Genomic DNA, 15,520 nt, shown 5'->3' with positions numbered 1-15,520 from the left:
TGGCCAGTAGGAACAGACTGAAATCATGGAGCATGATGATAATTATGGCAGTGCCCTAGAATAAAGGATCTCTGTATTTCTGCTAGTGGCTTCTCAACAGCTGTCCAGTGTCTAGCCTTTCCTAAGCACTCTGAAAGCAACAGCAGTGTTTCAACAAATCTTTTTTTTTTGTACTGCTTCCTATTTTAATAGCCAGAATATGTCTACATGCAACACAAAGAACCTTTAATAATACAAATAACTTTAATAGTGAACACTTACAAAATACTGAAAATACATCTTACTCCCTACAGTGTATTCAAACAAACCACCTTTTGCATTTTCCAGAGATTGTCCCAATTTCTTCTTTTTTTTACTGAGATAAAACTGACATATAATGTAAGTAGGTTTAAGGTATAAACATGATCATTTGATATACATGTATAGTACAAAATGATTATAATTAGGTTAGTTAACACATCTATCACTCACATATTTACTATTTTTTTTGGAGTAAAAATTTTAAAGATATACTCTCTTAGCAACTTACAAGCCCATGATACAGTATTGTTAACTACAGTCACCATACTGCTCCTTACCATCCCCAGAAAGTATTGCTCTAATAACGGCAAATTTGTATATCTTGACAGCCTTCACCTATTTCACCCACCACCTTCTGTCCGTGGCAATCATCAAACTACTCTGTTTCTCTGAGTTCCATTTTTTTTGGATTCCACATGTAAATGAGACAAATACTTTCTCTGCCTGACTTATCTCACTTAGCATAATGCTCTCAAGATTCATCCATACCGTTTTTCTCCTTTTAGAGAAAGGCAGGATTTTCTCCTTTTAGGCTGAATAATATTCCACTGTGTGTGTGTGTCTCTCTATGTGTGTGTATGTGTGTGTGTGTGTGTCTATTTCTCTATCCATTAATTCATGAACAGACACTTAAATTGTTTCCATGCCCAGGCTTTTACAAACAATGTTGCAGTGAACATGGGGGTATACATATCTTTTCAAGATAGTGATTTCATTTCCTTGGGATATATACCCCAAAGTGAGATTGCTAGATCATATGGTATTTCTATTTTTCATTTTTTGAGGAATCTGCATACTTTTTTTCAGAGTGGCTGCACCAGTTTCCATCCCACCAACAGGGCACAAGCGTTACCTTTTCTCCATGTTCTTGTCAGCACTTGTTTTTTTCTTATTTTTTGATAATAGCCTTTCTAACACGTGTGAGGTGATATTGTGATTTTGATTTACATTTCCTTGATGAATAGTGATGCTGTGTACTTTTCCACATACCTGTTTGACATCTGTGTATTTGCGTTGGAAAAATATCTACTCAGGTTCTTTTGCCCATTTTTAAATTAGATTACTTGTTTCACCTTGTTTCGGTTTTTGCTATTGAGCTATATGAGTTCCTTATACATTTTGGATATTAACCCCTTATTGGATACAGGATTTACAAATATTTTCATTTTTTATATTTTAAAAAATTCTTTAGAAGTGAGGGAATAGGAGCTTGAGAGGCACAGAAATACTGTCAAAGAGCAGTTGAAGAAAATGATGATGTTTAACTAAGAATCAAGCAGAGAGGGAGGAAAATGTGTGTTCTCTTGATAACAAGAGGCTCTCTGGAGTTTATGACCCAAGGGGAAAATTATCTTCTGGGCCCTTCTGAGCAGAACATCCAGAAATAAACACAGGACAAAACAAAATCTATTCATTGCTTTATTCATTCTTTTCAGGGGTCACTACATCTTAGGATGGAAGGAATTCTAGCCCTGGAGGAGAACACCATTCCCCTTCCCCTCTGCAGCTGTTTTGTGCTGACATCACACCAAATGCGACAGCGCCTCCTGAAAGGCAGAAGGATAAGAATAAAAATAATGTGGCTTACATGTGCTTAGCATGTTTCCAAAAATAGTCACCAACCTATTTAGCCACCATTTTACTGATGTGGAAATGGAGACCCAGAGTGGTTAAGTCCCAACTAGAATCACCAAGCTGAGAAATGCAAAGTGATAATCAGAACATAGGTCTCTTTCGTTAAAAAATCCCTTCTAGAAGTGTAGATGTTGCACCTTCCTTGAGATTCCTGGACATGCAAGCTTTGTATGAGTACATCCAAGGAAATACATGTCCACAAGCGAGAACAGGGTGAAGGGGAAAGCGGGGAGTGGGGGTGGGGAGAGCGCAGATATTTAGGTGGCTAAGCTCTGCCCATTGACAAATAAGCCCACAACCTATAGTTACCAGCAGTTTCTTCACTGCCTCAGAGGCCTCTGGTCCCAGCTCATTCACACACTTTCTTAGCCCTTCCACAAGGTGCTCAACAGAAATGCCCAGAGTTTTCAGAAGAAGCTTTAATGGATCCATAAAAGGGAGAATGTTGTCCACAGGTAAAGGTAAGGCTTTGTTGACAGCATCTGGCAAACTGTTGACGAGGAAGGCAGTAGCTGCAGAGCAAAAGGGAAATTGAGTGAAATAAGCACATCTGACTCCTGTCTATGACTGTCCTACTTTCCACTGTATCCATAAACAGCTCTGTTTCAGTCTCACTTGATTCAATGAAATGTCACTTGATTCGATGAAATGTCACTTGATTGATGAGAACTTCTGCCTCAGGGCCTTTGCATCTGCTGTTCTGTCTCCTTAGGACTTTCTTTCTCCAGTTAGCTACATGTCTCTCCTCAAATGTTACCTCCTCAGAAAGGTATCTAAAGTAGCATCATCCATTATCCTTTAACGTCCTTTATTTTTTCTTACTATTACTTAAAACAGTAAATCTCATTTATTTATTTCTTGCCTTCAACCTCTCACTAGTATGCAGGCTCCATAAGAACAAGAAGTTTATGTTTTATTCACTCCTGCACCTCATGCCTAGAATAGACCCTGGCATGTAGGAAGCACTCAGTAGATATTGGTGGTTCACTGAACAAGAATGTACTTTGCATGTGGCTATCTCCACAGTCCATGGCTTTGAGGCCAAAGAGTAGATTCCATAAAGAATCTTCACTTGGGGACATGCATGAACCCAACCAAATACAGCCCAGGAAACTGCTCCCAATCAATTCAACTCAATGCTAGAAACATAACTGAACCCCAGCTCTGTAGTGGCTGGTGCAGATACATAGATGAATAAGACAAAGATATTCCATTCAGAGAACTTACACAGTCTAGTGGACAATAAAGATTGTATATGCCATAATGTGATGTGTGCTATGCTCACATCATGGATAAAGCTCCATGGAAACCTAAGAGAAGAGATGATCAGTTCTAATGTGGTAGAGTGTTAGAGCAATCTTCACAGAAAGATGCTGCTGGAGCCGTGTCTTGAAGCAGAATCAAGGGTCACAAGGTAAAGGAGAGGGAAGGTGCACTGTATAAAGGAACAAAATTAACAGGGCACTGAAATGTGAGGATGAAAGTATGCACACTGCCTGGAGAGCCTTCCAGAGCAGATGGAGTGCAGAACTGCAGTGAGGTATGCTGAGGTGGGGAAAGGAGGTAAGGCAGCAAAACCCAGGTGAGGTCAGATTTTCAGAGCTTGGAATGCTATATTAATGTATTTGAGACTTTTTTCCCTGTGGGCAATGGGGAGGTATCAAGGCTTTTCTATGGAACAACTGAATTTTGTATCTTTGTCTTTAGAAAAATAATTTTCACATAGAAGATGAATAGGAGGTAGAGTGTAGAGAATGAGAAAAATACATACAGTATACATTTTAACAAAACACATGTGCAGATATATAAACACACACATTCATAAGCACACACATAAGAACGCATATCTTCCAGGATGCCTGGGTGGCTCAGTGCGTTAAGTGTCTGCCTTCTGCCTGGGTCATTATCCCGGAGTCTGGGGATTAAGCTCCATGTCAGGCTACCTGCTCAGTCAGGAGTCTGCTTCTCCCTCTTCCCCTCACACTGCTTGTGCTCTCTCTCTCTCCCACTCTCTCTGCTCCTCTCTCAAATAAATAAATAAAATCTTTAAGAAAAAAAAAAAGAACACACATCTTCCTAGTAGGACCCTGCCATAGTTCATTTTCCTTTGGAATCCTTTCCATTTCCCCATTCAAATCGTACAAGTGAAACCTGTGCACCTATCTTCTCTTTCTCTTCTACCACCTATTGTCCCTCCAAAATTCTCTCCCATAAGAGGGATATTTATTTCCTTCCACCCAGCTTTCTGTTTCCACCCCCATATGTAGGTATTTGATGCTGGTTACTAAATACAACAAAATAGCCAAAACCGGTGAAGTTACAAATTGGTCCAAAATTTCAGTAAAAAGCACAAACTAAAGTTGCCAGTGAGGGTGTGAGCAGAACCATTTTTCTCATGATTAATCTCCCTACTTATTTTAAAGGCTTTGGTGACTATCTTCTCTGTATAGACTTATATACTTCCAGGGGAAGACCTTCAAGGCTTTCTGTTCTTTGAATGTACAGTGGCTATCACAGTGCATTTTGCAGATGCATCCAAATGTATTTTCCTAAGGTTAAAATGACTCCCTTCAAAAAAAAAACAAAAAACAAAAAACAAAAAAACAGAGCAGTTCTCATTCTCCTCCAAGAATCCAACTTCTATGCCTCACCTAGAAATTGAACTGTAGGCCCCCCAGTTCTCCCACAGAGCGCTGGCTATATACATCTCCGTGCATTAGTCTCGCATTGTAGTGCCTTCTGTGTGAACAAGTCTTCTCTCTCCTGTCAGACTACATGCCCCTTGTAAACCATCTCTGTGTCTGATTCATATCTAAATCTTCCACTACTTATCCAAGTGCCCAACAGGTGTAGTTATTCAGCAACTATCCATTGACTGTGTGAATGATAAATGTAGCTATGTCTCAGGAGAAACAACCTGGCAACTGATTATAGAGGATAGGAAGAATGATCCCACATAGTTTCAAAAGAAAGAAGTTACAAAGTGAGATTTTGACTCAAGATTAAGAAAGAAAAGGAAGGGGCACCTGGGTGGCTCAGTGGGTTAAGCCTCTGCCTTAGGCTCAGGTCATGATCTCAGGGTCCTGGGATCAAGCCCTGCATCAGGCTCTCTTCTCAGCAAGGAGCCTGCTTCCTCCTCTTTCTCTCTCTGCCTGCTCTCCACCTACTTGTGAACTCTCTCTGTCAAATAAATAAATATAATCTTTAAAAAAAAAAAAAGAAAGAAAGAAAAGGAAAACATTCAAGAATGTTGACAATTAGTATGAGTTGGCTAACTTCTTAGGTAGGATTCCCTAAGGATAGTGCTTCTATGGGGTTAGAGATTTGTAGGCTGGGGTGAGGGTGGGGGATTGCTGCATATGAAATCCCTTCCGACCTTTCCATTCTGTGATTCTAAAATTCCCTCCACCATACTCCCCTGGGAGCCAAGGCTTACTGATTACATTCATATTAATAGAAAAGTAGAGACGTGTGTTCAGGCTACTTACCAGAGTAACTGCAAATGCTGATGGTCACCAGCAGAAACACAGTTACCAGCTTCATGACAGGGTTTCTGTGAGATATGCCTGGAGTTTAAAATTGAATCGCAAAATGCACTGAATCCACTGAGCTAGGGCTCCAGTTACTATACGATTTCTGCACAGACACATATTTATAGCCCAGTCATAACCTAATTTCAGTCACTACCACTTGACTCACCCTAGAGAAGAGCATGAAGATCATGTTTCCTCACTAAACAAATGGAGTTTTTTCCACATTCCCTCGTATTCCCACAAGAAACAAAACCCTAACTTGAAGCATTCTCAAGGACCTCTCATAAAAGCCCTTCCTTGTACAGAGATGCCAGTGGGAACAGAGAGCTCTAAGAGTCCTTGTCTTGAAAGAATCTTGAAAGGAAGGGGAAGTTTTATATTAGGATTAAAAGGAGCAAATGTCGTTTTCCTCCAGCTTTCTATTCAGTTTGCAGAATCATATTACTGATAAGCGACCTAGTCGTGGAAGGAATCAGTAGGTCCCATCAGCTGCAGTATATACAGACTCAGCCTCATTGCATTTAAGGCCATATTTCTCTAGAATTTACCTCTGCCCGCCCCATCCCCACAGATCTGCCATGGCAAGACCTCTTATTTTTTCTAGGATCTCCCAATTAGTTTGAGAATCTCTACAATGTGCCTTCTCTGTTCTCATATAGAATAATACGTTATAGGAGCTAAAACTCAAAATGCCTTTGTAAAAACCTAGGATTCAATATTTACTCTTGGTGTAATCTTGGATTAAACTTTTTATTTTTATTTTTTTTAAGATTTTATTTATTTATTTAACAGAGAGAGAGATCACAAGTAGGCAGAGAGGTAGACAGAGAGAGGGAAGCAGGCTCCTCGCTGAGCAGGGAGCCCAATGCGGGGTTCGATCCCAAGACCCCGAGATCATTACCTGAGTCAAAGGCAGAGGCTTTAACTCACTGAGCCACCCAGGCACGCTGGATTAAACTTTTTAAATCTATAGTATTGGTTTCCTCATCTAAAACATGAGTAGTGTGTGATCCTGAGGAAAAAAAAATTTTTTTCAAGACCCTGTCTACATAAATAATTTAGGTCACCAAAACATGCATTTCAGAACCATTCCAGCAACCCAATCCCACACAGTCACACAAAACAAACACTGTGCCAGCCATAAGAGCAGTCTGCTTGCAAGGCTGCCTCCCCATCCCAGAGCCAGGACTCAACCATGGAGCTCCAGGACATCTTACTTATAAGCACAAGCCCTGGAATTCCTTGAGACTTCTGGTGCCTCCCATGCAAGAAAGAGGGAAAGAAAGAACCCTGAAGGAGAACAGTAGGAATCAGGGTACAGGTAGGTGCCACTTCCAGCTCAAACAGCACTGCTGGCCTCAGCCATTACCATCATGAAGGAGGGACACAGAAGATGCTGAGAAAGCTATGCCAAGACACAAGCCCCTTATGGTGCACGACCACAAGTTGGTGCTCTGCTTGTGGGGGTGGTTATGTCAGGAAAATTTAGTAAAATGATGGAAACAGAGAATGTAACTGTACCAAACCAAGATTAATACTTATCATGTGTCACCTGTTATTTATTCTTAAGAGTTACTGTGTTGTAACTGCCAATCCTTTATTTTATAAACTGCATGAAGGAGAAGATGAATTACCACCATCTGATTCCCTCCTTCTGCTTCTACTGGCTGTCTCTGCCAGAGACGGTTTCCATTTCTCCTGGGTATTAAGCACGTAGTGAGGCATACTAATCTGCCAAAATGCTCAAAAGGCCAAGGTTGTGTGGGAAAGCGCTGGTGAGTCGATGCCAGCCTTTATTTTTATGTTGAGGGGCACCTGCCTGGCTCATTGGGTAAACCATGTGACCCTTGATCTCGGGGTTGTAAGCTGAAGGCCCATGCTGGGCATGGAGCCTACTTAAAACCAAAAACTGAAAAAATAAATAAAAAATTTTATGTTGTGATCTCTTTATGGGATACTAACCAAAACTGCCCTCACCTGTGCTTGTCATTTCCCAGTTTCCTTTCAGATCCTTTCCTTGCACATCCTCTCCTCTGCTCTGTCCTAGAGGAAGCTGAGTTTTCCAAACTGTGGTTTTCTGACTTCCTTACCTACTGTGTCTGGTTAGGTTCAGCTGATGGAGGGCACTGGTAGAAGATTCAAAGGGAGAAAATGGGAGAAGCCAGGCTATTTCTTCCTTAGTTCACTTTAGAAAATATCTTGACGAGTGACTCATCTTCTCCATGGCTCCAGCTCCTTCCAAAAAGGCCCTGTGTCTGTGTTCCCACCCAAGCCAGGCCAACCCACCATTGTTCCAGCTTCTGCAGCTAGGCTCCAGCTCCTGGCTCCAGGTCCTCTCTCTGACTCCTGGCCAAAGAACACTAGCACTTTCCAGCATTTTCTAATATCTGGATTGACTCAGCTCCCTGCTTCTTGCTTTAACTGCATTTCTAGCACCTTGTAAATTATCCTCCAAGTTTATTAAATTCTTCCATTTTTGCTTACCTGGAATGGTTTTGATTTTCTGGCTGGAATCGGATTAACAAAGCATTCTAAAGTATTATAGAGTTTTTGTTAAAAACAGATCTTTCAGTTTTTAAGCAGAGGTGTCTCTCTCACAAGTAATAAGTTATACATCCACGAGGGGGCAGGGCCAAGACTCCTCCACAAGAAATATAGCATTATATGCACAAAAACGATTCTTCCTTCCAACCTGGGTTGTCCTCTGAGGTTTCCTGTACTGTCTTGAGCTTGTCTGCTGGCCTGACCAGCATGAGTTCACTTCTCTAGGAAGATCTGTGTGCTAGATTCTGATAGGCCTATCAAAGAACCTGCCAGACATGCAGCGTTGGCTGAAACCTAGCCACAGACACAGCTTAGACTAAAGGCTGGAACCTGTTCTATGCAAAACACACACACACATTCAGCAACACAAATATCCACATTTTTACACATGTATGAATAGTCATATGTGTCTGTGCACACATCCACACACAACCATCAAGTACTACTGTTTTCACTCACTCATTCAACAAATGTTTATTGGTAATCCTCTGCATGTCAGGAACTAGAACTGGAGCAGTAAACCAGACAAGCAAATTTCTCACCTTCCTGGATGTGACAGTGTAATGGGATAGAGAGAATGAACAGGTGAGCAAAGAAAAGAACAAGCGGTAAGTGGTCAGAAGTAAATATGGTGCTGTGACAGGGGACAAGTGGATTGGGGAAACAGTCGGATTTGAAAAGAAACTTGGACTTGGCTACTTCCATGCTTCGTGAGTTCAGAGCCACTGCATTCATCAGGTCTTTTTTTTCTGTATCTTTGATGCTCTGAGATCTTGGGGCCTTGCTGACCTTGGAGGTACTGCTCTTCCCAGAGCTAGCTAATTCCTAGAGATAGCAAATATTTCACTTAGGATTGCCCCTTCCATATGCAAACCAACCACCCTAGAGCCCTTATTGTCAACCACTTCCTTTATGGAACTCACACTCGGAGCCACTCTACGCCTACCACAATCATGCAAGGCCAGGTACCAGACAACTAAAGACAGCCCCTACATCCCAGAACCAAAAGAAATTATTCAGACAAGGCAATCCTAAACCTGCTAACCCTGTCTCATCCAATCCTTCCAAAAGAAGCAGTAAAGGCTCAGTCCACTTCAGCCACAACATACACACTCCACCCCATCACCTTTCTGACAGATCTCATTCTTCCCTTGTGCCCCTACCCCCTGTGATGTGGCCACAGGGATCTGTGAGTATAACAAACTGTCTTTTCAATGGCAGTCATTTGATCTGTTGGCCGAAATAATAAAACCTGTATTTTAAAACAGGAATCAAGTCTTTTCTTGCACCTTTGTGATGCTACTGATATTGTCTTTCTTGCAGTGTAATTATTCAATTAATGTTTTCTTTGCCAGTACTAATTTGTAAATGTCCTAAGGGGGTTTATCTTGTTCACATTTGTATCCTAACACAGAGGCTTACACACCTGATAATATTTTTAGGAACCGTTAATCAGTGCCAGGTACTACACTTTGCATATAGTTATCTATTTCATCCTCACAAAATCCCTGACCATAAGAGCTTTTATCCCACTTTACAAATGAGAAATCTGAAGCCAGAAGCAATGAATTAATTGCCAAGATTACTTAGATAATAAATAATGCAACCAGAACTTAAGTCCTTCCTCTTCTGATTTGTATTTCTTTACTTTTAAACACTTAATTAATATGCATTTCCAGTAAGCATTGGTGAAATGAATTAATTCATTAAGATAAACAAAATGAAAAGGAAACAAGTAGCAATGTTTTCAAGTTAATTTGGGATGTGCTTTTTGAATGAATTCTTTTTGTGAAGACTAAATTTATAATCAGGAATGGAAATTCCATTAGCCATTAACAATGATTTACTAAGCATATTTCATATTTTTGGCTCTGTGGTGGATGCTAGGAATACAGCAGGAACAAAAACAAGAATGACTCTTGCCTCATTTTAATTCTATGAAAGAAAACTAGAAGCAAGTCAGTAAGTCTTTTTTTTCTCTGTAACAGGAATGACAGTTATAATGAAACCAACTGAATATAGATGCAAGACAGTGATCAGGAAAAATAAAAGAATCAGACTGAGATTTCATTTAACACTCCATCTTCTAGCTGCAGAGGAGACTGTCATTGGGAAGTTACACCGGAAGTGTCATACTACAGCTTATTTTCTCTCTTCTACTTGTGACAATAGGATGGTCAAGTAGCCTAAACTGAAGGCCATATAAGAGGGGGAAATAATCTTAAAATTCGTCTTTAAAAATACAACCACTTAGGCGCACCTGTGAGGCTCAGTTGATTAAGCCCCTAACTTTGGTGCAGGTCATGATCTTGGGGTCCTGTGACTGAACCCAATGCTGGGCTCCTTGCTCCATGGGGAGTCTCCTTCTTCTTCTCCCCACCCAACTTGTGCTCTCTCTCTCTCAAATAAGTAAGTAAAGTCTTTAAAAAGAGCACACATACACAACCACATAAAATATAATCAAATGTCACAGCCCAGTATGTCAATCTCATAAATATTGGAGAAAAGCAAAAAAATCTGTTCCTGGCTCCCTTTCATACTGATTGAATCCTAGCCAGTGAAAATCAGTCCCTTTTAGCCCCTTTCTAGGCACTGCAGGGAACCCCAAATGGAATGTGAGCTCAGTATGATGAAACACAGGAAGTAATAGGCAAACCAAGACCTGCTTGAACCAAAACATGGGGAGCATCAGAAGGGGAGATAAGTTATTGGTCCAGGGGTTGATTTTTCAATATAGAGACTTAATGAATTTAAGTGGTTCTTAAATTCAAAGATATGAATAAACAGAGAAGATAAGAAAACTACAACCTGCAATGTTTTATTTTAGAAAGCAACAAAGATGATAAGGTGGGCTGAAAAGAATGAAGTGTGGACCGTGTCTCTTTTACCTTTTGATGCCTACCCCAGTTCATTCACAGTGCCTGACAAAAGTAGATTTCAAACAAAACCTTAATTTGCAGCCAAGCAATGAGTTGTGTCATGAATTCAATGAGAAGGTATGGCTAGAAAAAAGACTAAATGCTGATTGGCTGAATCAGACAAGCACTTGATCCAGCAAGACCTTTTTTTCTTTTGAAGTATAATTGACATACAACATATATTAACTTCACGTGTACAACATAATGATTCAGTATTTGTATATATTGCAAAATGATTGGCACAAGTATAGTTAACATCCCTCACCATACAGTTATATAATTTTCTTACGATGAAAGATTTATACACTTAGCAAATTTAAATATGCAACAGAATATTATTAACCATAGCAACCATGCTGTACATGACACCTGCATGACTTACTTTATAGCTGGAAGTTTGTACCTTTTGACTCTCTTCACCCATTTTGCCACCCTCATCCCTACCTCTGGCAACCACCAATCTGTCAATCTGTTCTCTGTAACTATAAGCCTGGTTTTCTTTCCTTTTTAAAAAATATTGCACATATACTTGAGATACTACAGAATTTATCTTTCTCTGTCTGGGTTACTTCATTTAGCCTAATGCCCTTGAGGTCTGTCCATGTTGCTGCAAATGGCAGGATTTCCTTCTTTTTATGGCAGAATAATATTCCATTACACATACACACCATATTTTCTCTATCCATTCACCTATTGATGGGCATTTAGGTTGTTTTCAAATTTTGGTTATTGTAAATAATGCCGCTATGAACATGGGGTTGTGTATATCTTTCTGAGTTAGTGTTTTCTTTTTCTTTGGATAAATACCCAGAAGTGGAATTGCTGGATTGTATGGTAGTTTATTTTCAATGTTCTAAGGAAGCTTCATACTCTTTTATATAGTGGTTGCACCAATTCACATTCCCCCCAACAGTGTCCCAGGGTGCCCTTCTCTCCACATTCTCACCAACACTTGTTATTTCTCATCTTTTTGATAGTAGTCATTCTAACAGGTGTGAGATGGTACGTCTTTGTGGTTTGGATTTGCATTTCTCGATGATTAATGATGTTGAACACCTTTTCATGTTCTTGTTGGCCATTTGTATGTCTTCTTTGGAGAAATGTCTAATCAAATCCTCTGCCCATTTTTTAATTAGATTGTTTGGGGGGTTTTTTGGTATTATGTTGAAAGAGTTCTTTATATGTTTTTTATATTAACCATTTATCAGCTAAATGATTTGTAAATATCTTCTCCCATTCAGTAGGTTGCCTCTTCTTTTCTTTGTTGGTTTCCTTGGCTGTAGAGAAGCTTTTCATCTGATGCAGTCCCACTTGTTTATTTTTGCTTTTGTTGCTTATCTGTCAAGACTTGATCAATAATGAGAAATACAGATTCTTATGCAGAGGGAAATCTAGTCATAAGAGTTCATAAGCAGATTAGTGGAAAGGAAAGCATAAAGATCTCTTAGTGACCAGGAGGACTCTGGGCCCACATGACCACATACTGCCAATCTATGGTCCACTCCCCCATTCATAGTTAATGTTGTTGTCTTTTTAGAGGACCAGGAGAGCATTTGCTACGATTTACTTCCAGCAAAAATGTCAAGCCCTCACAAAAGATGGCTCTTCAATGTCTAGCATGCATTCTTTTTTTGTTAAAGATTTTATTTATTGATTTGACAGACAGATATCACAAATGGGCAGAGAGGCAGGCAGAGAGAGAGGAAGGGAAGCAGGCTCCCTGCTGAGCAGTGAGCCAGATGTGGGACTCAATCCCAGGACCCTGGGATCATGACCTGAGCTGAAGGCAGAGGCTTTAACACACTGAGCCACCCAGGCGCCCCTCTAGCATGCATTCTTCACACCATGATCTTGTCCTAAGTCTTGCCTTCTTAAAAAAAAAAAAAAAAAAAAGTCTTGCCTTACAATTGCTCTTTATAGAGAAATGAATTTCACCTTGGTACCCTGGCAACCTTGCCAAGATCCACTCAAGCAAAGGGTGTTTGACCTTGACCTTGAACCTGAGAGGTGGGGGGCCTGCTGGAGCTACTCTGAGGTCATCTCCCACTCATCTTTCCATCTCCCCTGGAAGGCTGTCTTAAGACATTCCTCATCAACTCCCAGGTTCTATGAGGTCTAAGGCTTCCTGCTCTACCCCTCTCAGAAAAGACCTGCAGAACACAAAACCAAAACCATTTTGCTATATTCTAGAATGGATACTCAGGCAAGAGGATATCCCTCAACTTATGCTATAGTCCTCCAACTCCTTCTTGTCTGGTGTCATCCTTTCTGCTGTATGGGACAAAGAGGACAGGGAGCTGGCACTTTTGGTTTATTCTTCTCTTTGCTGTCTATGTAAGTGGTAAACTGCCTGACCTAAAAGGGGTTCCTGTCTCTTTAACAGTTGAATCAATCAGGCTTAGCCTTGGGGCACCTAGGTGGCTTAGGGGGTTTTAAGTGTCTGACTCTTGATCTCAGTTCAGATCTTGATCTCAGACTCATGAGTTCAAGCCCTGCATCTGGCTCTACTTAAAAAACAACAGGCTTAGCCTTGCCTTGTCTTAAATGTGTGTGCTTGACACCCTTCCAGTAAACAGCCAAAAAGCATGTACACCATGTGGGTGCGACTTGGAGAGGAAAATGAAAACTTCACGGTACACTGCCAAGTTTAGGTCCTCACTCAGCATCTCAGCTATAAATCATTTTCCCCCTTTCCAAATGTTTACACTGTGACTCTACTGACCAGCAGTACAGTTTGCTGTGGCATTTTTACTAAGGTGTGTGGGCCCTTGGCAAGCCTCATCAAATGTGCACAATAGATGGTATTTTCTCGACAATGTCTCCACCTTCTCCAAATCTTTCCACTGTTGCAACTGCTCTTTTGTTCCTCAAATGCCCTTACTCTTCCTTCAGTGATTAAGTGCACAGGTCCTGGGGCTAGCCATTTTTGGATTCCTGTCCTAGCTTCTCCACTGAGGAGGTTATGTTACCTTTCTAGGTATCAGTTTTGTCAACTTAGAAAAATAAAGCCAACAAAATGAGTTCCCTGTGAGACTGTTAAAAGGAGTAGTAAGTTAATACATGCAAAATGCTTAAAAATTAGTACCTCAGAATGGGTACTCAATATATGTTAGATAGTACTATTAACATCACCATCCCCCTCCTCCTCCTCATCTCTCCATCTCTTTTAGTTTTCCAGCCTCCTAACCATAACCTCAAACACAGCAGGCACCATGACCAATGACTTCATGAGCAGGACTCATGCATTTAATTTTGAGTTATATTTAGGAAGCTCTATTTATAATTTTCTCTTTAAGGAATTCCATATTTCTTAAGCTTGCTACAAAGAATAGGAGGAGAATAGATCTTCACTGTATCCTGTAAACAAATAAGGGAGTTTTTTTTGGTACATGGTCTTCAATTTGAGACAATTTCAGACTTACAGAAAAGATTTGAGTACAGTACAGACTTTTTTTTCAGAACCGTGTGAGAGTCAACTGTTGACCCAATGCTCCCTCGCTTACAAATATTAGTGCATACAAGCAAAGACATTCTCCAATGTGACCATAAGCAGGAATTTAACATTTATACAGTGTTACCATCCAAGAGTTAGATCCAATTCAAATTTCATCAGTTCTCTGAATAATGTCCCTTACAGTGAAGGATCCAGTTCAGAATCATGTGTTTCATTCAGCTGTCAGGTCTTCTAGTCATCTTCAGTCTGGAAGACTTCTCAGTTACTCCTTGACTTTCAGGACCTTGACATTTTTGAAGATTACAGGCCAGCTTTTTTGTAGAATGTTGCTCATTTGGGTTTGTCTGATATTTCCTCATGGCTAGTTTCAGGTTATGGAAGAAGTCACACTGTGATCCCAGCGGATCCTAAGTTGGCACATGGCATTTCCCCTTACTGATTTATGCTGTTCATCTCAATTACTTGGTTAAGGTGAAGTCTGCCAGACTTCTCCAGGATACTTTTTTCCTGTTGTGGGAAGTTATTCTGAAACTATGTAAATATCCCATTCCTAATCAAATTTTCAATTTATCATTTAAATATCAAAATGGACTCATGGTTTACTACTTTGTTAAATGGATTATGATCCATTACTCTAAAGTTTTACTGGAGCCCCAAATTTTGAGCCTCTTCAAGCTGACCTCACCGCCTTTGGGTGTGTCCCCAACATTCTTTGTGCACTGCCTTGCTTTCTGGCACTACCAGATGCTTCAGGCTCATGATCAAAATTCTGTGCCCCAGCCCTGAATAAACACTTCTTCAAGGAGTGACTCTTAGTACTTCATCTAAGAGTAATCTTGAGGGGGACGCCTGGGTGGCTCAGTTGGTTAAGCAGCTGCCTTCGGCTCAGGTCATGATCCCAGCGTCCTGGGATCGAGTCCCACATCGGGCTCCTTGCTTGGCGGGGAGCCTGCTTCTCCCTCTGCCTGCCATTCTGTCCGCCTATGCTCGCTCTCTCTCCCTCTCTCTCTGACAAATAAATAAAATCTTTTAAAAAAAAAAAAAGAGTAATCTTGGGGGATCATCTATGTACTAGGTTGCTCATTTCAGCTGGGCTGTCCAAGGTCTGATCTTATCCTGTATTCATGCCTCAGTTT

At 40.6% G+C, this 15,520-nt stretch overlaps 1 protein-coding gene across 1 annotated transcript; it reads right to left on the bottom strand.

The window, feature by feature from the left end:
* Positions 1 to 1,706: 1,706 nt before the first annotated feature.
* Positions 1,707 to 5,562, bottom strand: SCGB3A2 (secretoglobin family 3A member 2). The gene is made up of 3 exons (XM_047730408.1): positions 5,424 to 5,562; positions 2,245 to 2,447; positions 1,707 to 1,847 (listed from the first exon to the last, which is right to left on the bottom strand). The coding sequence occupies exons 1-3, from the start codon at positions 5,476 to 5,478 to the stop codon at positions 1,824 to 1,826; spliced, it is 282 nt and encodes a 93-aa protein (XP_047586364.1). The 5' UTR covers positions 5,479 to 5,562; the 3' UTR covers positions 1,707 to 1,823.
* Positions 5,563 to 15,520: the final 9,958 nt, after the last annotated feature.

This window comes from Lutra lutra, chromosome 5 (genome assembly GCF_902655055.1).
Source record: "Lutra lutra chromosome 5, mLutLut1.2, whole genome shotgun sequence".
Lineage (NCBI taxonomy): Eukaryota > Metazoa > Chordata > Mammalia > Carnivora > Mustelidae > Lutra > Lutra lutra.
This window is presented reverse-complemented; position numbering and strand designations above follow the sequence as displayed.

Coding starts and splice junctions, on each gene's coding strand:
- SCGB3A2 (XM_047730408.1), bottom strand. CDS start 5,478: ATGAAGCTGGTAACTGTGTTTCTGCTGGTGACCATCAGCATTTGCAGT. Junction 2,448..5,423: donor CAGCATTTGCAGTTACTCTG/GTAAGTAGCCTG, acceptor TTTGCTCTGCAG/CTACTGCCTTCCTCGTCAAC. Junction 1,848..2,244: donor AGGCAGTGAAGAAACTGCTG/GTAACTATAGGT, acceptor TCTGCCTTTCAG/GAGGCGCTGTCGCATTTGGT.